Genomic DNA, 19,540 nt, shown 5'->3' on the forward strand with positions numbered 1-19,540 from the left:
AAATGCAATAAATTGTAAGTCGCATCATTTATTTACCTATCGCCAATGGGTGTTGGCGTTAAATTAAAACACACATTGGCCATGGCCTGAAATGCCACAAGGATAATGCAACTAAAGCTGCAAAAACATTAAATAAAGCATGTGTCTTTCGACAGCTGTAATCTGCCTTGCCGCATGTCACATTGAATTACAGGGAACTCTCAAATTAAACATCCTTTCAGCTAATATCTAATGTTTTCTGTCCAATTAAATTCGTTATTGAAGTGTTGTATTCTTGATTTTTCGCTCTCAAGATAAACATACTTAACAACCAAGCCAATCCCTTGTCATTTCAAAAACTTTGATCTCTCAGAACTTCAACAAAAATTAACGGATTTTCATGCTAAAAGTCATTTTGATTTGGCCTACAAATTGATTCTACATTCACATTTATTCAGATCGAAAATTTAATTTTTTCAGAGATTATTTTACTATTTATTCTACTACTAACCCATTGAAATGATCTAAAAAATAAAACGATTTCTATTTAGGGAAATTTTATTATTTAGTCTAAATTTAAAAATTCATATGAAACTTGTAATTACTCAGTTTGTGTAGAAAATAAATCTACTTAATTTCTAGTAATTGGTAATTGATGAGGATGAATAGAAATAAAGAGACTAACATGCAATTAGGTTAGGTTAAGTGACGCCTCCTTTAATGCGTTACACATTTCGTGACTAAATTATATGCCAGTTGGTATTAAGATATTTATAGCTTTGGTTTAACAATAAAGTGAGAAATTTATTGATTGATACCATGTTTAGTCGCCAGTAGTTATATATTCAAAATATTTCATCTGAATTGCAGACCTTCCCGATCCGGTGAAAAACTGTACGGCCTTCAATGCAACAGCGAACTCGCTGCAGATTCAGTGTATTCCCGGATATGATGGGGGCATTCCACAGCATTTTCATGCCCAGGTCTACGATGAACTCACCCGTCAGATACTCTATAATGCCTCGTACAAGTATGCGGAGTTTACAGTGAAGCGTCTGCCGAGCGACTCGGCGTTCAACATACGTGTGACAGCAGTGAATGCCCAGGGAGCCAGCAAGATGGCCTATCGAGTGAGAGGGCGGACACTCTCCGCCCCCCTGCTACGCACAGGTAAGAGACAATGGGAGAGAGAACGGGAGAGAGAATGGGATAAACCACAATCTGGACACATGATATCGGTTTGCTGGTATTCAATTTCTCACCAGGTTGCAATCGCCTTTTCAGGCGGATGCTTTTACTAACTTGCCATTGTTTCCATTCCACTCTGTTGTTGCAGCATCCTCGACAGCGGTGCTGGTGCAATTGACGCCGCTGCTGGGCGCGCTAGTTGGCGTGATTGCCACACTCTTTTTGGTTGCCATCTGCGTTGTGATCTTTATTAAATTCCGCAGCAAGCGGAGTCGTCGGCATGTGAATGGCGATGCCACAACGACGGAGGCGGACAAGGGAAGCGCTGAGCCGCTTTCACGCAACATGGGCAGCCATTCCAGTTTGGAGGACAAAAACCCGGATGTTGTGCCGCAGGAGGCCAACAGCGAGGATGAGTTCCATCTGGAGGAGAAGGCATTCGACCGCCTGAATATGGAATCACAACGCATTCTCTACACGCCTCCCACCCGCATTACCACCGCCTCGCCGCCTCCTCCCTCGCTATCGCCCACATTTGGCAAACAGGTGAGCCACGAAAGATAAATAATGCATTCAAGTTGCCGCAGGAGTTCCGGCAGTTGCCACAAATTAGAGTCAATACTCATCAGAGCTATTTAATTTATACTTATTTGCGTTTAAAACTGTAGCATACTTTGGGAATTTTATTTACGATATGCAAACATGTTGCATGCTTTTAAGGATATTTTTTTATATAATTAGTTGTCCTATTTTACTTACTTTCCTAAATGAATTCATAAGTCCCTTAGGCAGACTTTTGTTCAATTTTGTTAAATTTAATATAAATATTTCACACTCGTTTTACACGATTGCTAATGACAATTTAATTTTAATATCATATTGGCAAAACGTTGAGCTAACTTTAGTATCTACAAGAAGCCTTGATAAAATTTATAAATCAAATGGAATCATTCACTTTTCTTATACACACATCTCATCCCTTTATTACAAAATTGGCTTTGACAGTTTATTGACAATCCATTAAATTGATTTAGGGTTAAGAAAAGAAAATATAATTTATATACCTAACACTAGAGAAAATTTTAATGCTGTAGTCTAATTTAATACTTTGAATGTGCAGAGTTGCCATCATTCTCTTTTTCTTCTATTGTTGGGATGTGAGTCAACATTAAATTTTGATGAGCTAAAAGTGTTTTTGACTTTGGTTGGTCAAGTAAAGTTAAATTCACTTTTGTTTGGTTTTTAGTTGATGTTGCGGTGCCTCCATCTCGGTCGGGTTTGGTTGGTAACAAGCTCATTAGAGGCCAAAGTTGTTTTTGCTGGTTCGCAACTTTTAACCACATATGTAAAAAATTTGTTATCAGCTTATAAATATGCAAAAAAAAAAAAAAAAAATTTAATGAAAGTTGCACTTTAAATTTCAATTATTTATGAGCAGTTTTTAACGAACCAACAAATCTCCATCCCTCTCTTTCTATCCACTCTCTCTCTCTCTCTCTCTCTTTGCAGTATGGAGAACTTTCGCTGACGACCAATCCGGCTTTTAGTTTGTACAACACGCCACAGAGGGCGCCAGCTGTCCAGCGACCAGTTTACACCGCTCCCCCGCAGCTGTTGTCAACACGAACGCCACCAAATATCTATACAAGGATCCCGGGAAGAGGCAGCGGTGGTCCCAGCGGCGGAGCCACCACCTATCTGCCCGCCTACGAGACACGAACATCCCCCACCTCCCCCTATGGCTCGACGACCACGTGCACGATGCCGCTGCTGAACGGACAGTCCAATGGCTCCTTGCAGACCAACAGCAGCATTGGCGGTGGCGTCACCTGCAACACGTTGCCGCATCCGGGCAGTCTGCACTCGGGCGGTATTTCTGCGTCGATGACCAGCTCGGTGACCAGCGGCAACATAACCATTGGAGCTGCCCAATCGCTGCTCACCTCGCCACGAGCGCAGACCGCCTACAGCACGCTGGGCAGCGTGGGGGGAACGCAATCGCCGCTGCTCAGCGTGGGCAGCTCCCTGATTGGAGTCGTCGGCGGTGCAGGTAACTATGAGACGGTGAGCTCCTGAGAGTTAGCCAAAGATGACATTAAATGTCAAATCGTATGCATTGGGGGGAGCAGTACGTGCACAACATCCGGCGCCGAGCGCACCACAATCGTCTAGAGAAACCCCCTCAGCCCGCAACCCGCAACCCGAAACCCAAACCGAACTGTAATCCCATATTGTATTATAGTAGTTAAGCTGCCCGGCATGGCGTTTACCCGTGCTTTCGTCTAGCTTTCCGGAATTACTTCCAACCCGATTTGCATGAAGCGAAACGAACAAAAATTTATAAGACTTCCACAAATGGCAGAGAGATCATAGAAAGTTAGATTTATAATATATGTAAGATAAACAATACATAGATGTTGACCCGACTAAAATTAATTGTAAACCACAAAGGACAAAGGATAAAGCATTTATACTTAGTTTACTTGTACCAAGAAATCAGCAAGAAAGTGAAACATGGTGAAATCTAAGAATGAGATTGAAGTCGGGATATTGCTGATAGTTATAGCTTATGTTACATGTCTGTACCAAGAATCAGTAATATACTGAACTACATACATATACTACTTATATAGATACTTATAATTGAGATACTATGTGCGCAAAAATACTTCAGTGAAAATAATGAGCTATGCTTCTGAATTCGTCAAGAAACTAGTTTAAACAAATACTTAAAAACAATTCATATGTATATCCCTTGAGAATTTAGAATTTAGCCAGAATTGTACATAATAAATAGGCTAAGATTCTGATTAGTTGTAGTCATTTAACTTGTGTAGTCTAAACTGAAATTAGTTAGTCACATTGAATCTACGAAAAGACTATCCCCCTTTCAAATGAATGAACAAATCCTGAGTATATTACTGAATTAAATGGCATAAATATGAGTATAACTAAATATATATATATATATACATAAATCTATATAGATAATATATATATATACAAATACTTACACATAGCACAACATTAAAGTAAACTGATTAGGCGCAAATTGTAATTACGAGTATATGTATTGTATGTATCATTGATAATACGATAATATTTTGTTAAATGTGAAAGAACTTTATAAACATCTGTTGTCAAAACTATCCAAATATATATGTAATTTAAATCCAAAAGCCCGCATCAATGTTCAATGTGTATGTAAAAATTTTGCCACCCGCCCAATTTTCAAATTTAAAAACCAATTACAAATTTAAAACTAAAACTCTCTATGATTAAAGACAAACGCACGAACTCCAAGTTTTTGCCAGTCTTTGAAATTCTACGGAACCATCTTAATAAATAAATTGCAAGTGCTTTTTCAATGGACAAAATCAAATTGTATTGTGACTCGAATTGTAAATTAAAATAGAAACAAAATTCGTAAAAATATATTGTAAAGTTTAACTCTATAAATTACCTTTTGTTTGATTTTGTAATGCCATTTAATTGGAACTATAATTAGGACTAAACTTAGGTTTACTATTTCAACCTTTCTGTCAATTATTTAAGTTGTAAGCAAAATATTTAATATTTATTTGGATTATAATTTGCAATGAATTCAAAGCGTTTTTACGTCTAATTGAAATAAATCTTAATATTAAAATAATAAAAAAAAAGATTAACTGAAATATGTGCAAGAATAAATAAAGAACTAAATCTGAAAATATTCGAAATGCATTTTCTTGGTCGGAAATTGATAAAATCCAAAATCGTTTGGGGTTTATAAAGTTGAAATTGATTTACTAAAGTGGAACTTAAGGAATATATTATTAAAAGCAACAGAAACCACTGATTTTTTTAATTTCCAGGGAATTTAAAAATGGTTGGTATTAAGTAAATAATAACTCATTTACAAAATCGAATGCAATTAAAAAGTGTTGGTTCTGAGCTGTCAGAAATCTTAACCTTGATAGATGCCCGAATGCTGTCAGTTGGCACGACTGAAATTTTTCATAATTTTGGGAATACTCATGCCCCCAAGCCGCTGCTAATGACAACAGACATATAGAGGCAGGGCAACCGCACAACAGGACACAAATGACATGAGTTCGTGTGCGCATATTTGTCCTTTTGGCAGGACACGCAATACACTTTTGGAATTAATTAACGCAACGCAACAAAACCCCAGACAAGCCACCCAAAAGCTGCCTAAATTAAACAGCCGCATATGTGTACATATATGATTCATCTCACCCTCTCGCCGTCTCCTTCGACATTCTCACTCTCTGTGTGAGCTTGAAGAGTCGACATCCTGAGGCGAAACTTGTCACAGACTAATTTCGTGTCTCAGCTCATAAATTGATATTAATGAGCGAGCATATTTTTTCGCGTTTGAATTTGACTTCGGTTCGTTTGACTCTGACAGTTACAAAGTGCCTCCCAGTATGTGTAATTTGAGTCGGCGACCAATGTCCTGTGGTTATTTAACATGACTCGACATTCAAATGAACAAACACACAAATATATATGTGTGTGCTCACAGGACGGAGACGACATCCACTCAGCATTGTAAAGGGGGGGAGGCGGTCGCTAAGGGAGCTTTCGCAAATAAATTGTATGGGAAAATTTCTGTTTGTGCACTTGTTTTACCTCGGGGGAAATTCAAAGTATATGTTGAGGTTGAGTGCAAATGACAACATTCACTGAACAACTATTGCCATTCCTAAATTTATGACATTGACATGAAACAAAAACAATAAACAGTTTTGTCTGTAACTCAATCAAATTTCCGAAAACTATATCTGATTATTTCTTTTCTGCTTTATTTTCTTTTTTTACATTTTCTTTTTCTTTTCGTTTGATTCCGAACTACTCTCAATCTTTGTTTTATCTTTGGACTTGTGCTTCCTTTTCTTCTTCTTCTTGCTCGAAGATTCTTTGGTTATATTCTGCGTATCTTCTTTCGTCACAGATGTGTTGTTTTCTTCTTGTTTTGTAGATAATTTCGAATCCAAATTCTCTGTATTTTGAATGGTTACTGTAGTCATCTCAGTTACATCGCTTTCTACTTCATTAGTGGGTATAGTAGATGCCTTTTCATCCAGATTTTTGGGTTTAGTAGATGATTCTTCATCCAGCTTCATTGGTTTAGTAGATGATTCTTCTTCTAACTTCTCTGGCTGAGCAGATGATACTTCGTCCAACTTTTTTGGTTTGGTGGATTGTTCTTTATCTAATTGGTCACTCTGAGTAGATGGTTGTTCTTTCAAGATCTTTTTTTTAGTAGATGATGCTTCATCCAACTTCTGTGGATTAGTAGATGGTACTTCTTCCAACTTATTTGGTTTAGTAGATGATTCTCCATCCAACTGTTTTGGTGTGGTGGATAGTTCTCTATCCAATTTCTTCGGCCTAGTTGATGGTTTTCTGTCCACTTTCTTCTGTTTAATAGATGTTTCAGAATCCAACTTCGTCGGCTTAGTAGATGGTTCTCCATCCAATTTATTCGGTTTTGTAGAGTATTCCCTATGGGATTTTTTTGGTTTAGTAGATGATTCTTCTGCCAATTTCTTTGGCATGGCAAATGATTCTTTATCCAACGTCTTTGGTTCAGTAGCTGCATCTCCATCCGATTTTATTGGCTTGCTAGTTGGTTCTCTATCTAAACTCTTCGGTTTTGTAGAGTGTTCCCTATGAGATTTTTTTGGTTTAGTAGATGATTCTTCCTCTAATTTTGTTGGTTTAGTAGATGATTCTTCTTGCAACTTCTTTGGTTCAGAAGCTGCTTCTCCAACCAATTTCATCGGCTTAGTAGATGGTTCTCTATCCAATTTCTTTGCTTTAGTAGAGAGTTTCCTTTGGGATTTCTTCGGTTGAGTAGAGCGTTCCCTATGGGATTTTTTTGGTTTAGTGGATGATTCGCTATCCGATTTATTTGGCTTAATAGATGATTCTTCTTCCAATTTTGTTGATTTAGTATGTGATTCTTCCGTCAACTTCGTTGATTCAGTAGTTGATTCTGCGTCTGATTTCTTAATGGATGATTCATCTTCCAATTTTTTTGGTTTAGTAGATAATTCTTCTGTCAACATCTTTGGGTTAGTAGATCTAGGTCTATCTGATTTCTTTCGTTTGTTAGATGGTTCTCTATCGGACCTCTTAGATTTAGTAGATATTTCTCTATCGGATCTCTTAGACTTGCTAGATGTTTCTCTATGCAAGCTTTTAGGTTTAATGAATGGATCTATCGAAATGCTCTTGAAAATCTCCTGACGATTCTGTTCACTCTTCTTTAGTTTTTCCTGATTCTTTTGATCTTCCAATATATGAAAATTCTTTAGCTCAGCGGGCGCATTTTCCAAGAATTGATGGCATAAGTCGGCTTGACTTTTGGAAGAATGTAAGGACTCTTGTTTCTGACCCAGAAAATTGAAGAAACTGTGGGACAAATTTTAAAAAAAGGAGCAATTCACAATGCAGTTTTGGACGAACCTTTTGGCCAGTTTTAGATCTCCTTCGGCACGCTGCAGCTCTTCCAAGTTGGATCCATTTTTGCCAAATGCATCGCTTCCTTCCTGCTTGACGACAATTGCCAGATTGTAAAGCAAATAAAGATCATAGGGCGCCATATGACGAGCTTTTTGTAGCCATTCCTTGGCCTCTTTGGTACAGCCTGCCTGGAAAAGGGATCTTGCGAGCAACTGCATCACTTCCACGCAATTGGCTGCTGGAAACATCTTAAGATATTTTTTGTATATTTCAATGGCATCCGAATAATGTTCCAGCTCCAGGGCTACGTGCGCGGAGTTCAAGATGGCTTCTGGACAACGCTTGGGGGATTCTGTGATCTGCTTAAAGATCGTGTCGGCATCCGAAAAGTAGCCATTGCAGCTCAGCGCCACGCCAATTCCATTAGCCGCCCACAAATTACGTTGGTTTTGTTCAAGAACCTGAAACAAAGTGAGTTTGATAAGGGATATGTTCGGTACATTTCAATCTTTACCTTTCTGAACAGCTGCAAGGAATTCTGCACCTGATGCTTTGTCATTTCATGATCGCCCTCGTCAATGGACCTCTGCAGATTAATCAGACCAACATTGCCCACGGCAACGAGCATATAGGAATCTTCCACTTCATTGTTTCGATTCATGACCACATTATAGTTGAGCATGGCCTGCTCCAGATCGCCTTGTCTGACATGGTAATTGCCCAGGTATATGCTGAAAGAACACATTAGCCTTATATTACCTAGATGTATAGATTATAATTAGTACTTGGCTGTTTCATTTCCGCTGTCTATTTGAAGAACAGCCTGAAACTTCTCTTTGGCAACTTGGAGCTGATTGCACTTGTAGGCCATCGATCCCAGTCTGAGGTAGCAATCGTAGTAGTTGGGATACTCCACAATCAACTGCTGGTAACTGTTCTCAGCCTGCTCAACCAGATGCAGTTCCTCCAGCACTCGAGCCCGGTTGAATCTCAGCGTGAGCAGGTTGCTCTCGTAATGCTCCTGCGTGGCATCGGGTGTCATGGACAGGGCTTTGTCCAAGGACTTCAGCGCTTCCTTAGGTCTGCCCGCATGCATCTGGAGTGCGGCCACGTTGTTCAACCAAGTCAAGGGCACATCTTGGGTTGTATTGTGCAATCGCTGATAGATGCGAACAGCTTGATCGTAGGAATCCAACGCTTCCTGCCACAGTTGCTTTCGCTCATAGGTTCTGGCCAGACCTAGCCAGGTGTCAAAGTCATCCTCGCTCAAGGCCTTCTTGAACAGATGAATCGCCATGTCCAGCTTGCTCTCGACATCCGCCTGGGCATAGAGAGTGGCGAGCATGCGCAATGCCTGCAGCTGCTCCGGGAGCAACTTGAGAAGAGCACGCAGGGAATTCTCCGCCTTATCGAGCTGCCCGCGTCGCACATACATCTGAGCGAGTCCCAGGTACGGAGGGGGATACTCCGTTGGACTGTGTGCCACCGCCTTGCCGTAGAAGGCAAAGGCCTGCTTGAAGTTCTGCTGGGCATGGAAGCTGCGAGCAATCTGGAAGCAGTTCTGCGCCTTCAACTGCTCATTGTCGGTGGCGACGTAGGCATTTCCTGCCACCACCTGCAGAGTCTCGTAGTGTCGGGAATAGTAGAGATGGTTGGCCAGCCAGCTGAGCACCAGTGGATGACGCTGGTTCAGCTCGTAGGCGGCAGACAGCAGATTCATGGCCTCCTCGTTGGCCGGACGAGTGCGTTCGTTGAGCTTCAGCTGCGCCATTCCCAGCAGCGCATTCAGGCAGCGTCCGTTGTTGGCCAAGGCAAGCTCAAAGGCTCGCCGAGCACTGTCCAAGTCGTCCAGCTTTAGGAAACAGTGAGCGATGCCCACGCGCACATCTAATGGTCCCTGGGGATAATAGAGCAGTATGTTCTTGAAGTATCCGAGTGCCACACGATACTCCTGACGATTGTAGGCCAAGCAGCCTCGTCCCAGCAAAGCGATCACATCAGTGGGCTCCTGTCTCAGCACGGCAACAAAGCAATTATCGGCTTCCGGCAAATGAAGATTGAGTAGCATCAGGGCAATTCCGCGAGACTGCAACTGCAGCTTCTCACTTGGTGTCACTTGCAGCTTGTCCACGGCCTGCAGCACAGTTGACACCTTCTCCTGCCACTCGGCTCGCCGGTGTCCGGGATCGCATTGCGCCTGCCGGACATAGTATGCCGCTAGGATTAAGTGGGTTCTCACCAGTTCATTCTTATAGTCCACATAGGACTTGGAGCCACGTGTGATCGCATTCTGCAGCATCTTCTCGAAGCAGTCGTACTTCCCCTCCTTATAAAAGCTACTCTAGAAGTTGAAAAGAATAGCGAAAACAAAGTGGGCAGGATGTATGGGAGTATCACCAAATGATATTACTTACGGCTTTTTCAATCCATTCATTCAATTTTACACGTCTTTTGGCAAACATTTCGATTAGCTCCATCAAATCTGTAGAATCTTCTTCATTCTGTTGTCCATTATTCGATCTGTTTCCGACGGGTAAGGACCCTATCAAATTTTCCCTGTTCGACATATTTTTACCATACAAAAGAAAAAAATTATGACTTGCACTTCAGTGGATTTTATTTGGCAGTGATGGAACGCACAAATGTCAAATTATATTATATATCTATTATATCTTATCGATAAGTACGAAACGATAAATATAAAGTTAGCAACTTTAATGAAACAATGGAAATGAAATGAAATTTTCAATTACCAAATATAACATGATAGTTTAATATTTTTTTTTTTAAATCTAAAATATCACAATTTGTAAAATGGTTTTTCAATGCATATAAAAATACATATTTACAAAATAATAAGTATTTAGTCAATATATGTACAGATATAACTTTATTTAACACAAATGTTAAGCTTTCATAGAAACAATCTCTTTGCTTCTTTTTTTTTTTAATATTTTATGCATAATAACAGCAGCTTAAGCAGTTCTTTGAGTTGTTTTCAACAGCATCCATTATCTGGCTTCACTCGTATCTGACGGTCAATGTCAATACCAAATACAAAACAATTGTTGTATACAAAAGTTTATGATGTGAAGTACATGAGACGGCTTCCAATTGTGCAGATACACACATGTTATTATTATAATTTTTTTGTTTATTTTTTATTTTTTTTGTGTATCGCTTTTGGGTTGTGTTTCGTGCTTGATAATGTTGCTTGTCACCTTTCGCTTGGGTACGAAACGACGCAAGGAAATCGAAACCAATAAGCCAAAGATCCCCTTCCCCCTCCCCGTCAACAGACACACAACTGCTGAATTTCGTGGGTAAAAATAGACATCCATTAGGTGAGCAATGAGCACTTGAATGAAGTGCGAGACCAAGGTGAACAATGCTAATCCATTCGTAGCCAGGTCATTGCTACCAGTTTACATCCGCGTCAAGAGAACTTGTTCTTAATGCTTCAGTTTTAACTATCGACGACTATAAATGGAGCAGCTTCAATCTCTATCAGTATCAGTCAACGCACTCCAATCAAACCCAGAACAACTCAATCAACATGAAAGTGAGTTATCCTGATCCTGACTGCTATTAATTGAGAATATAGTTTAATTTATTTTCAATATTTATTATAGTTCCTCATCTACTTCGTCGCTCTGCTCTTTGCCGTGGCCCAGGCTCAAAATACGGTTTCCTTCGCTAGAACCAGACCGTATGTGCATGAACCTCAAAATATCACCTTTTCCTCTGCTCCCACTGTAGACTCCACGGTCCAGAAGAATTAAATCGATCAACACAATGTCCACAAAATGATATGCAAAATGTAGATATATATGTCAAAATAAATTGAGCTGAAGTTAAAATTGACAAAAGGTTTTATTTGATCAAAAATCGATTATTGGATTTCATATTCAAATATGAACAATTTTGAAACAATTTTGGGAACAAAGCATGTAAATCTCTCCACATACCCATATTTCAACACTCAAGTATAGCATAGTGTATGTGGATAATTCCTGAAATACATATTTCATTTGAGCCCAGTTGCTAAACCACTTTAGACGGCTTCTAACTGGCTTCGTTGCATGCTCAAATATCCCAGCAATTGTTAATGTTATGCAAATGAATTATGATCGGATTGTGAGGGCAGAGGCACGTGTTTGCGTGCCATACACACACCCCTTCACACACACACACACGCACAACAATTATGCAGCCTTAAATGCTTTACAAATACACACACATTAACTTAAGAGAAGTAACTAATCAGCCAAGTATTTAGTATGAGTACTTATTGATTTTACTTCATTCGAGTTGCGTTAACTGCAGATAAAATTCAAGCGAATTTTAGCAAATTTTAGAGACATCTCTAAGCTATATTTTTGAAAAATTCATTCGCAAAAATACTGTTGGCAAACAGTTTCCTTTGAGCCATTTCCGCCGGGATGAGCAGCGATTATGCACAACAAAAGTTTTCCTCTTGTTTGGTGAAAGATTTCCGACGTTTTCGGGGGCGAAAACTTTTACCTAAATCACTTAGGCCAAAAACAAGTGTCGGCATGTCGAAAAATCACGGCAAAAAGACTCGACTCGACTCCGCGACTGCGACTGCAAAGTTTGAGGAGGAAAACTTTGGCAACAGTTGCGAGCAGAGCTTCATCAGCCAACAAATATGATGTTATTTATAGTAACAAGTTGTTGTTGTTGTTGCCTTACTTCTAGTTACATGTGGCACAAAATTAAATTTCAAATTCAGCGAGACTTTTGTTTATCTGAAGTTCTTTTCAATCTCGTTGGGGTCTTGGGTTAATCAATTTTTCAATATAAGCCAATTTATTTGCTGGCATTATGAGGGGAGGTTTGTGGAGAAAACATGCTGAAATACTCGCGATTACTTGCTGCCTTGCAGCGTTATCCTTAGACCAAATTGTTGCATACAAGTTCAAGTATTTGTCTGTGGAAAATGGAATGAAAACAAGATGCTGCACAACAGATGTAATGACATTTGAGTGGAAGACAGGCAACAGCTCAGAACTAATCCCATATTCATTTCTCATTGTTGTCGTTGCTGTTGTCGTTTCCACGCATAAATTGACAGCATTCTTAAAAGTATTTATCAATTCAATTTTGAATTGCAATTTCGCGTCAACTCCGAAGTGTTCACGCTATGAGCTACTACACTGAAAAACAAGACCCACTTCTAAGATCAAGAACATTCATGTTAAATATTTTGTTCTTAAAATCAGAGCATTTTAAGACCATATTACTAATACTAAGAATATTAATCTAAAAAATCAAAGATATTTATCTTTATTTTGAACTTTTTTTTTATCAGTGTATTTAACCCACAGTTACTTTCTATTATGTAACAGGGCATCTGTACGTTCACTTTTAAGTGAACGCTTCCTTCCAGCCTAATAATTAAGCCTAGGGCGAGTGAAGTGCATATCAAACACGTTTCCGCGCATTGGGCTGTGTCTCAAGAGATGCCACGCCCACCCGTTCACTCTGACTCCTCCCTCTTTCCCACTTTCGACATCTCGAAAAGAGTAGAAAAAAACCCCTTTACACGTTCATTGTTTTTTATTTGTTGATATGCTCGCTTGTTTGTTTGTCTGTTGCAAGAGCTCTTGACAATGGCGATTCTGTCATGGCCACGTCCTTAGTCTGCCACGCCCCATCTCCTCCTCAGACTGCAGTCACGAAGACTTTGTACAAATCAGTCTGAAGTGCATCTGTGCAGAAAGTCAAAAGAAGTTACGTGAAGATATTAGGAATTAAAAGTGCACCTGAAGCTTAAAAATAAACCTTATGTTACACAGCAAAAGAAATTGTCTTTTACTTACTTAAACTCAAATTCAATTCGTAGTTCAATATTCCAAGTGAATATAATTTATGTATGAATGCTGACAGAGCAGGCAAACAAATAAATTGTGGTTAAATATTTCCTAAGTGTCGCATTAAATATTTACTTGAGTTTTGTGACAAATGCAAAAGTAATTAAATTATTTACAACAGTTAAATGAAAGTTCAATAATTTAATTGGAGCATTCGTGCATTTAAAGTGAAATTGTGACATTGCTTAATACTCGACAACTTTTGTAAAAATATGTAGATTCAGTTGTTGTATTCTTGAAGTTCACAACTCACAGCTGAAAGTTTGTGTTTGTGGCACAGCAAATCAAATGTCGATTATCGGTTAGTTAGTTGCACTCACAGGACCTTCTTCAAAGGCTCAGTCTGCAAACTCTTCACATTAGCAGCCGGCAAATGGCGCCAGGCACTGAATGTACGCTTCCGCCATTGATGCCATCTTCCACTTCCGAGGCAAAGATACTCGCCACTTTCCCCCTCATTACTCTCTTTTCCCTTTCAGTCACTGCTTACGACGGGGACTTCGAGTCGCACTCATTATCGGCGTGTTTGTTTTATGAAGGTCGTTTCCAACAGCCCCCAATAGCACAAAAGGATTCAAGGCACGCACGCAGAGACCCAGAACCAGAACCAGAACCAGAACCACACCCAGACCCAGACCATGTATAGAGCCCGCATACCCGCAGTTCTCCCCTCTCTCAATAGCTGCTCCTTTTCGTAGTCATCGTCGTCATCATTCTCACCATTTTCACCAGTGTCAAATACGCCGTTTTCCATTGTTATCTGCTGTTCCAGCTCCGGCTCCTTCTCCTGCTCCGACTCCCTGCTCCTTCTCATTCTGCTCCATCTGTTTATGTGCCTTTGCTTTATGACACTTTTGTACCAGCACAGCTCCCCACAGTTTGCCAGCTCGTCTCCAGTTCGTCCTTGTCCATCTTTGTGATATCTTTTCAAAATCAAACATTTCGCTTGTCCAGCAAACCAAAAATTTGTCCTTGCTTTACAAAGTGCTAATAGGGCAGCTGTCAGAGGATGTGGATGAGCCCCAAGTTCATCATAATTACGTATGACAACAGTCAAAGGAAATCTGAAAACAACTTTAGGCTTCTGCCTCTTGTTGTTGTTTCTATTATTGTTGTTGTTGTTGGTGTTGTTCTTGGGTGGGTTTCCAGAGGGAGCACATTAAATTATGGCGCATTATTGACAGTTTATCAAATTGATTTAACAAAGCGAATTGTTGTTGTTGTTGCTATTGCTGGTTGGTAACTTTCTACAACCTCCACTCTCTGTTCCCCTCCCCACCCTCCCCCTCACCCAATCATTCCCCTTGAACGTTGGGTGCGTGCTCGCTTCTTGTGTATTTTAAGCATCCTTAAGTGGTCATGATAAATGTTATGGCTCTTTCACTAGTTTCTGCCCCACTTCCCCTCAGTTACACTTCATTCATTCTCTCCCCCTTTCTCCTTAACACTCTCTCACCCTGTGCTTTATTTGTCTGTATGTGTGTGAATTTATGTAATGCGCAAAGTTAAAGCATACTTTTCGGCTGTTTGCTTAATGTTTTTTGCTGCCGTTGCTCTGCAAAAATTTAGTTAATTTTTAGTTTGTTTGTACGACAAAGTCCGTTAAACTGTCTGTTGTTTTATTAATTTAAACAAAAACTGCCAGAAAAAGTTAACAAACTTTTCGGCACTGTGATGGAGCTAAAGTAATAGCTAACTAACGGATATGTAATCTCTGAATACAACATACTCGTACTGCAGATAAATAATGAATAGATGTATGAGTTATAACTTCTTACTGCTCTCACATAAAAGACAAGCAGAATGAAGAGCTTTTACAGCTCACTTTGTACCTTTTTTCGGGTTGCTTTTAATTTTTGTTGCCCTCTCTCTCCTGAAATTAAGCCAGTTAGGCAGCGGAAGTCATGTTAGCTGGAGCACGCCCCTTTTGCCCTGAGCTGGCATTGTGAATTTGCATAAAAGACGCTATTTTTAGTGGCAGTCAGCAAAGGAATGAAGAACCAAACCCGAAACATACTTCACTTCAGCTGTAGCTATAATAAAATATTTTCTGTTTTTTTTTTCTTTGTTTGGCCAAAGCGCAAAAGGCAAAAACGAAAAGTGAAAAGAAAAAGTTAACAGCAAAACGGCGCTGAAAGCAAAGGCGAAAAATACAAAAGGAAACAGCAGCACATGGAGCTTATACTTGTTTGTGTGTGTGTGTGTATTCTGTGTGGAATTAAGTTTACGGAAACGGAAATGGAAATGGAAGCTGCACGTCGCCATATTGCCCCGCAGCTGATCGCTGCCAGCTGTTGGCCTTTCTTTACCTTTATCTCCCTCTCTTTCTTTTGTTTACTTTTATTTGTTTTACAGTGTTTTCTTGATAAAATATCTGTCGCATGTCGCCATCCTGTCTCCTTTGCTTCTTCATTTCTGCTAATACCAATCCTCATTTAGTGGTGCAACAATTGCAGTTGCTCAACAGTTACTCACATCGTCGAACTGTGTGAGCAGCATACTCTGTTGCTCCAATTCCAATTCCGATTGCTCGGATACATCCTCCTGCTCTGACGATGCTCTGCTCCTCCTCCTTCTCCTCCTTGGGGACCAGAACAGCTCCCAGTAATTGCAACAACAAATGAAAACACCTGCAACAACACATGCATTGAGCCTTGTGAATCGAATTCTTCAGACTCCAAATAACTCACTTATACAGATGAGCAACAACCATGTTAAAGTGGCAATTGTCAACATAAAATAGTATTTAGATGCTTCTTTTATCTCATAGCTTCTCTGGCTTATCACTGTTGATAGAACAGATGGGATGGATTTAAATAAAAAGGATAATAACTTAAATATCAAAGGTAAAAAAATGATAAAAAAAAAAGTATTAGCTTAAATGCATTCAAAACACATAGAATAAATTTATTTAAAACAGACTAAAAAAATTTTAAGCTTTCATAATATTGAAATAATTATTAAGTGCTACCTTCGATTTGTTCTTGAAAATTGAAATTCCTATAACTTGTAGCTTGTGGTGTCATGGCTTTATACTTCCTTGAAAATGGCTGTTCTACTGATTCCCAACTAACCACAACAGTTTCTAAGACATGGGTAAAAACTTATCGAATTTGGAGTTAAAGAAACAGCTGTTGACTGTGTTTGGTAAGGAATCCATTTAACAACTGGTTCTCCGACAGACTGCAAATAATATTTAGAATTAGTGGCAACTCCGTAGTCTTATATCTAGTCTAACTTGGAATATTATTAAAATTGTATCGAGTATTATTATTATTATAATTATCAGAAATACATTTTGCGGAACACTAACCAATTTCACCAGTTCCACAATCTGCGTAATTTAGCCTCAATTGTTTTGTGGCTGTTATTAAAAACGTGGCTGTTTATCATTTGCCGCATTGCATGACTTCTGCTCATATATCAATATCGGCCCACGTGTAACGCGAACTTATTTATAGAAAATACCAAACAATAATATTGATGAAATTATTGGCGGCGCCCCAGGAAATTCACAATATGAAATCGAGACGAATTTGAAATTTGTTTCGTTCCTTTTGGCTTGCGTGCGAGTTGAATTTGAGAAGGTCGAGTGAAAGAGCCACCGATTTCACCGCTCCACAAACAGAAAAATTTGGCTCAGGTTCAGTTTACCATAAGTGGATTCGATAGAGCTTTCTAGGTCGACGTGAAAATGGTTTGTATGTTCCACAAATGTCAACATCTTCCACTTCCGATGCCAGCAGTAAAAACCGGATGTGGTCGGGTTATAAGTAGCAATGTTGGTCATGCCAAAAGTAACTGCATTTACATTGCGTTGAGTACAAGTACGAGTACTCAAAACTGCAACAAGTGAATGAAAGAGTTTCTGCTAAATGATTCCATTTGATGTGTAATTCACATAGACATAAGTATCAGCTTCTTCGTAATTACGCTGCATTAGTCTTGCCACTTTTGTGTTGCTCACTTTAAGGGCCACTTGGAATCTCAAATGCAACACACACACACACACACACACATACACATACGAAATCAAAGAAGCTTCAATGACAGGCAACCATAGAAGCGCATCCCTTTGAAAGTCCTTTTGGACCTTGCCATCCCACGCTGAGCTTTGTATGGTTGATCTCTTTCTCTCCCTTTCCCTTTCCCCCTCCCTAAGCATTTATCCGTGTGAAACCACTGCGCTCACCGCCTGACGTAATGAAATTAAATATTTAAGCTCGCAATGCCTGAATGAGCCACTCCGCAACCACGCAAACTGTGGCCCAACAAATGGAACTGGCAACGGATTTGGAGTGTGTTTTTTACATGAACACGCAACATGTAGAGAACGAATTCAACTCGACTATGCGGTATACACAAGTTCCAATACTCTTAGTATATTCCGTATTTAATCGACTTTGTTTGGCATACCTTTCCAACGCTTTAGTTGTAGGGTAACTTAACTTTGTGCCATGTTTCATAACACAATTGGGTTGTCGTTGTCCGTGTCGTTGTCGTTACCAGGGCTGCAGCTGTTACTGCTGTCACTGCTGTTACATGGCGTATATAAGGATTAGGATTAGGTCTTGTCCCTGGCCAGAGCACAGCTTGCAACTATGGCGGATTTTTGCGATGCTTCTGGCCTGAACACTTAACACAAGCAGCAGTCACGGCGATTTTGGTCCTGGTCCCAGCAACTTTGTCATCTGATGCAGTTTTCAGCTATGTGTCCTTCTGCCACCTGCACGTTCCCCGCCTGTCCAAATACAGTGCCCGAAAACGTGCTGACGCCTAACAAAAGTTGCCATTCTCCCGAACATTGCTGTCAAATCAAAATTTATTTGCCAGTGCATTCGATTTTGGCAATTTGGGCGGAAGACAAAAAAAAGATGACAAAAAAGAAAAGCATAGAGAGAAAATGTCAAAAAAACGGAGACGGAAGTGCCGAGCTCTACGTGATACGGTTTGGTTAGTTGGTCGAGCTGCCGGATCGAAATACTGTCCCAAAAATTGAAAATAAAGTGAGCGGTTTGCAGTTGCCATTGTGAAAAATTTCATGCAAATTGCCAGCTAGCTTTAAGCTGGAACAAAAATCTGGAGAGTTGACTAAACTTTTCTATTTGCTAAGCTGAATTTATTTTTTTTGGAATTCTTTTGATCCATTAAAATCCACCATTTCGATTAGAAAATAAGTGGGAAAGGCTATAGTCGAGATCCCGACCATAGGATACCCGTTACTTATTTCAATATATATATAAGTACCTTAAAGAAATTACTTGAATTACTTTAAAAACATCAGTTCGCCATAACTGCTGTTCAACTTGTCCGATCATGATGCGACCCAGTAGAATAATAGATAATAATAATATACAACAGCAATTATCATATAAATCGTATTATCTTAACCACTGTGGGTGTGGTGGTTTTTCGCGAAAGTTTGATAACTCTATCTTTAATAGCCTCTGAGATCTAGGCGCTTACACGGACGGACAGACAAACGGACGAACAGACGGACATGGATATATCGATTTGTATGGGACAAAAAAAATTGACAAATGGTACCCCATATTCGTAATCTACGATCAATTCTAAGATGTTTTTACCAAGAAACCATAGTTTTAAAATTAATTCCTGTCCCCGCTGGGGTACCATTTTTTTTATTTCGAAAAAATCGATGCACCCTAATATATATTCTTTATAGGGTCGGAGATGCCTCCTTCTCCCTGTTACATACATTCCAACGAACACAAAATACCCTTTTACTTATTTTTTAAGTAACGGGTATAAAAAACATACTTGACTTTAAATTGCCGTAAGTGGTAAAATGCAAGAAAAAAGCGAAAACAAACGCAAATTACAAAAGCGCCAAACTACATAAATATCAGACGCATTCGAGCGGCAATGCAACAATTTTTAATTACCATTTAGGCGCTTGAACGAGCACAAAAAACCCAGAGAGCACGGTACAGAGAACAGCGAAGTGGGAGGCGGAAAAGACAGAAAAAACAGAAAATAAGAAA

General features: G+C 39.5%; 3 protein-coding genes and 2 long non-coding RNA genes across 5 annotated transcripts in view; 2 read left to right on the forward strand and 3 right to left on the reverse strand.

Annotated features, from left to right (window-relative positions):
- The window catches only part of LOC117785293, a 43,644-nt gene extending 40,140 nt beyond the window's left edge, over window positions 1–3,504 (forward strand). Inside the window, exons 12-14 of the mRNA XM_034623236.1 lie at window positions 850–1,149; window positions 1,316–1,713; window positions 2,677–3,504. Coding sequence (XP_034479127.1) covers window positions 850–1,149; window positions 1,316–1,713; window positions 2,677–3,243 — 1,265 coding nt within the window. The 3' untranslated portion in view covers window positions 3,244–3,504. The remainder of the gene's footprint in view (window positions 1–849; window positions 1,150–1,315; window positions 1,714–2,676) is intronic.
- A 137-nt stretch (window positions 3,505–3,641) lies between these two features.
- LOC117783068 (RNA polymerase-associated protein CTR9 homolog) lies at window positions 3,642–10,208 on the reverse strand. The gene is made up of 6 exons (XM_034620244.1): window positions 10,056–10,208; window positions 8,427–9,982; window positions 8,156–8,372; window positions 7,645–8,102; window positions 6,026–7,590; window positions 3,642–3,691 (listed from the first exon to the last, which is right to left on the reverse strand). The coding sequence occupies exons 1-6, from the start codon at window positions 10,206–10,208 to the stop codon at window positions 3,642–3,644; spliced, it is 3,999 nt and encodes a 1,332-aa protein (XP_034476135.1).
- Window positions 10,209–11,121: 913 nt separating this feature from the next.
- LOC117785070 lies at window positions 11,122–11,505 on the forward strand. The gene is made up of 2 exons (XR_004617478.1): window positions 11,122–11,203; window positions 11,274–11,505. It is a non-coding gene; the product is annotated as an uncharacterized LOC117785070 (long non-coding RNA).
- Window positions 11,506–13,202: 1,697 nt separating this feature from the next.
- On the reverse strand, window positions 13,203–13,524 carry LOC117785031. Its single transcript, XR_004617474.1, has 2 exons — window positions 13,485–13,524; window positions 13,203–13,373 (listed from the first exon to the last, which is right to left on the reverse strand). It is a non-coding gene; the product is annotated as an uncharacterized LOC117785031 (long non-coding RNA).
- Window positions 13,525–15,854: 2,330 nt separating this feature from the next.
- Window positions 15,855–16,301, reverse strand: LOC117784941. The gene is made up of 3 exons (XM_034622798.1): window positions 16,226–16,301; window positions 16,011–16,165; window positions 15,855–15,950 (listed from the first exon to the last, which is right to left on the reverse strand). The coding sequence occupies exons 1-3, from the start codon at window positions 16,269–16,271 to the stop codon at window positions 15,945–15,947; spliced, it is 207 nt and encodes a 68-aa protein (XP_034478689.1). The 5' UTR covers window positions 16,272–16,301; the 3' UTR covers window positions 15,855–15,944.
- Window positions 16,302–19,540: the final 3,239 nt, after the last annotated feature.

Source organism: Drosophila innubila (assembly GCF_004354385.1).
Source record: "Drosophila innubila isolate TH190305 chromosome 2R unlocalized genomic scaffold, UK_Dinn_1.0 1_C_2R, whole genome shotgun sequence".
Lineage (NCBI taxonomy): Eukaryota > Metazoa > Arthropoda > Insecta > Diptera > Drosophilidae > Drosophila > Drosophila innubila.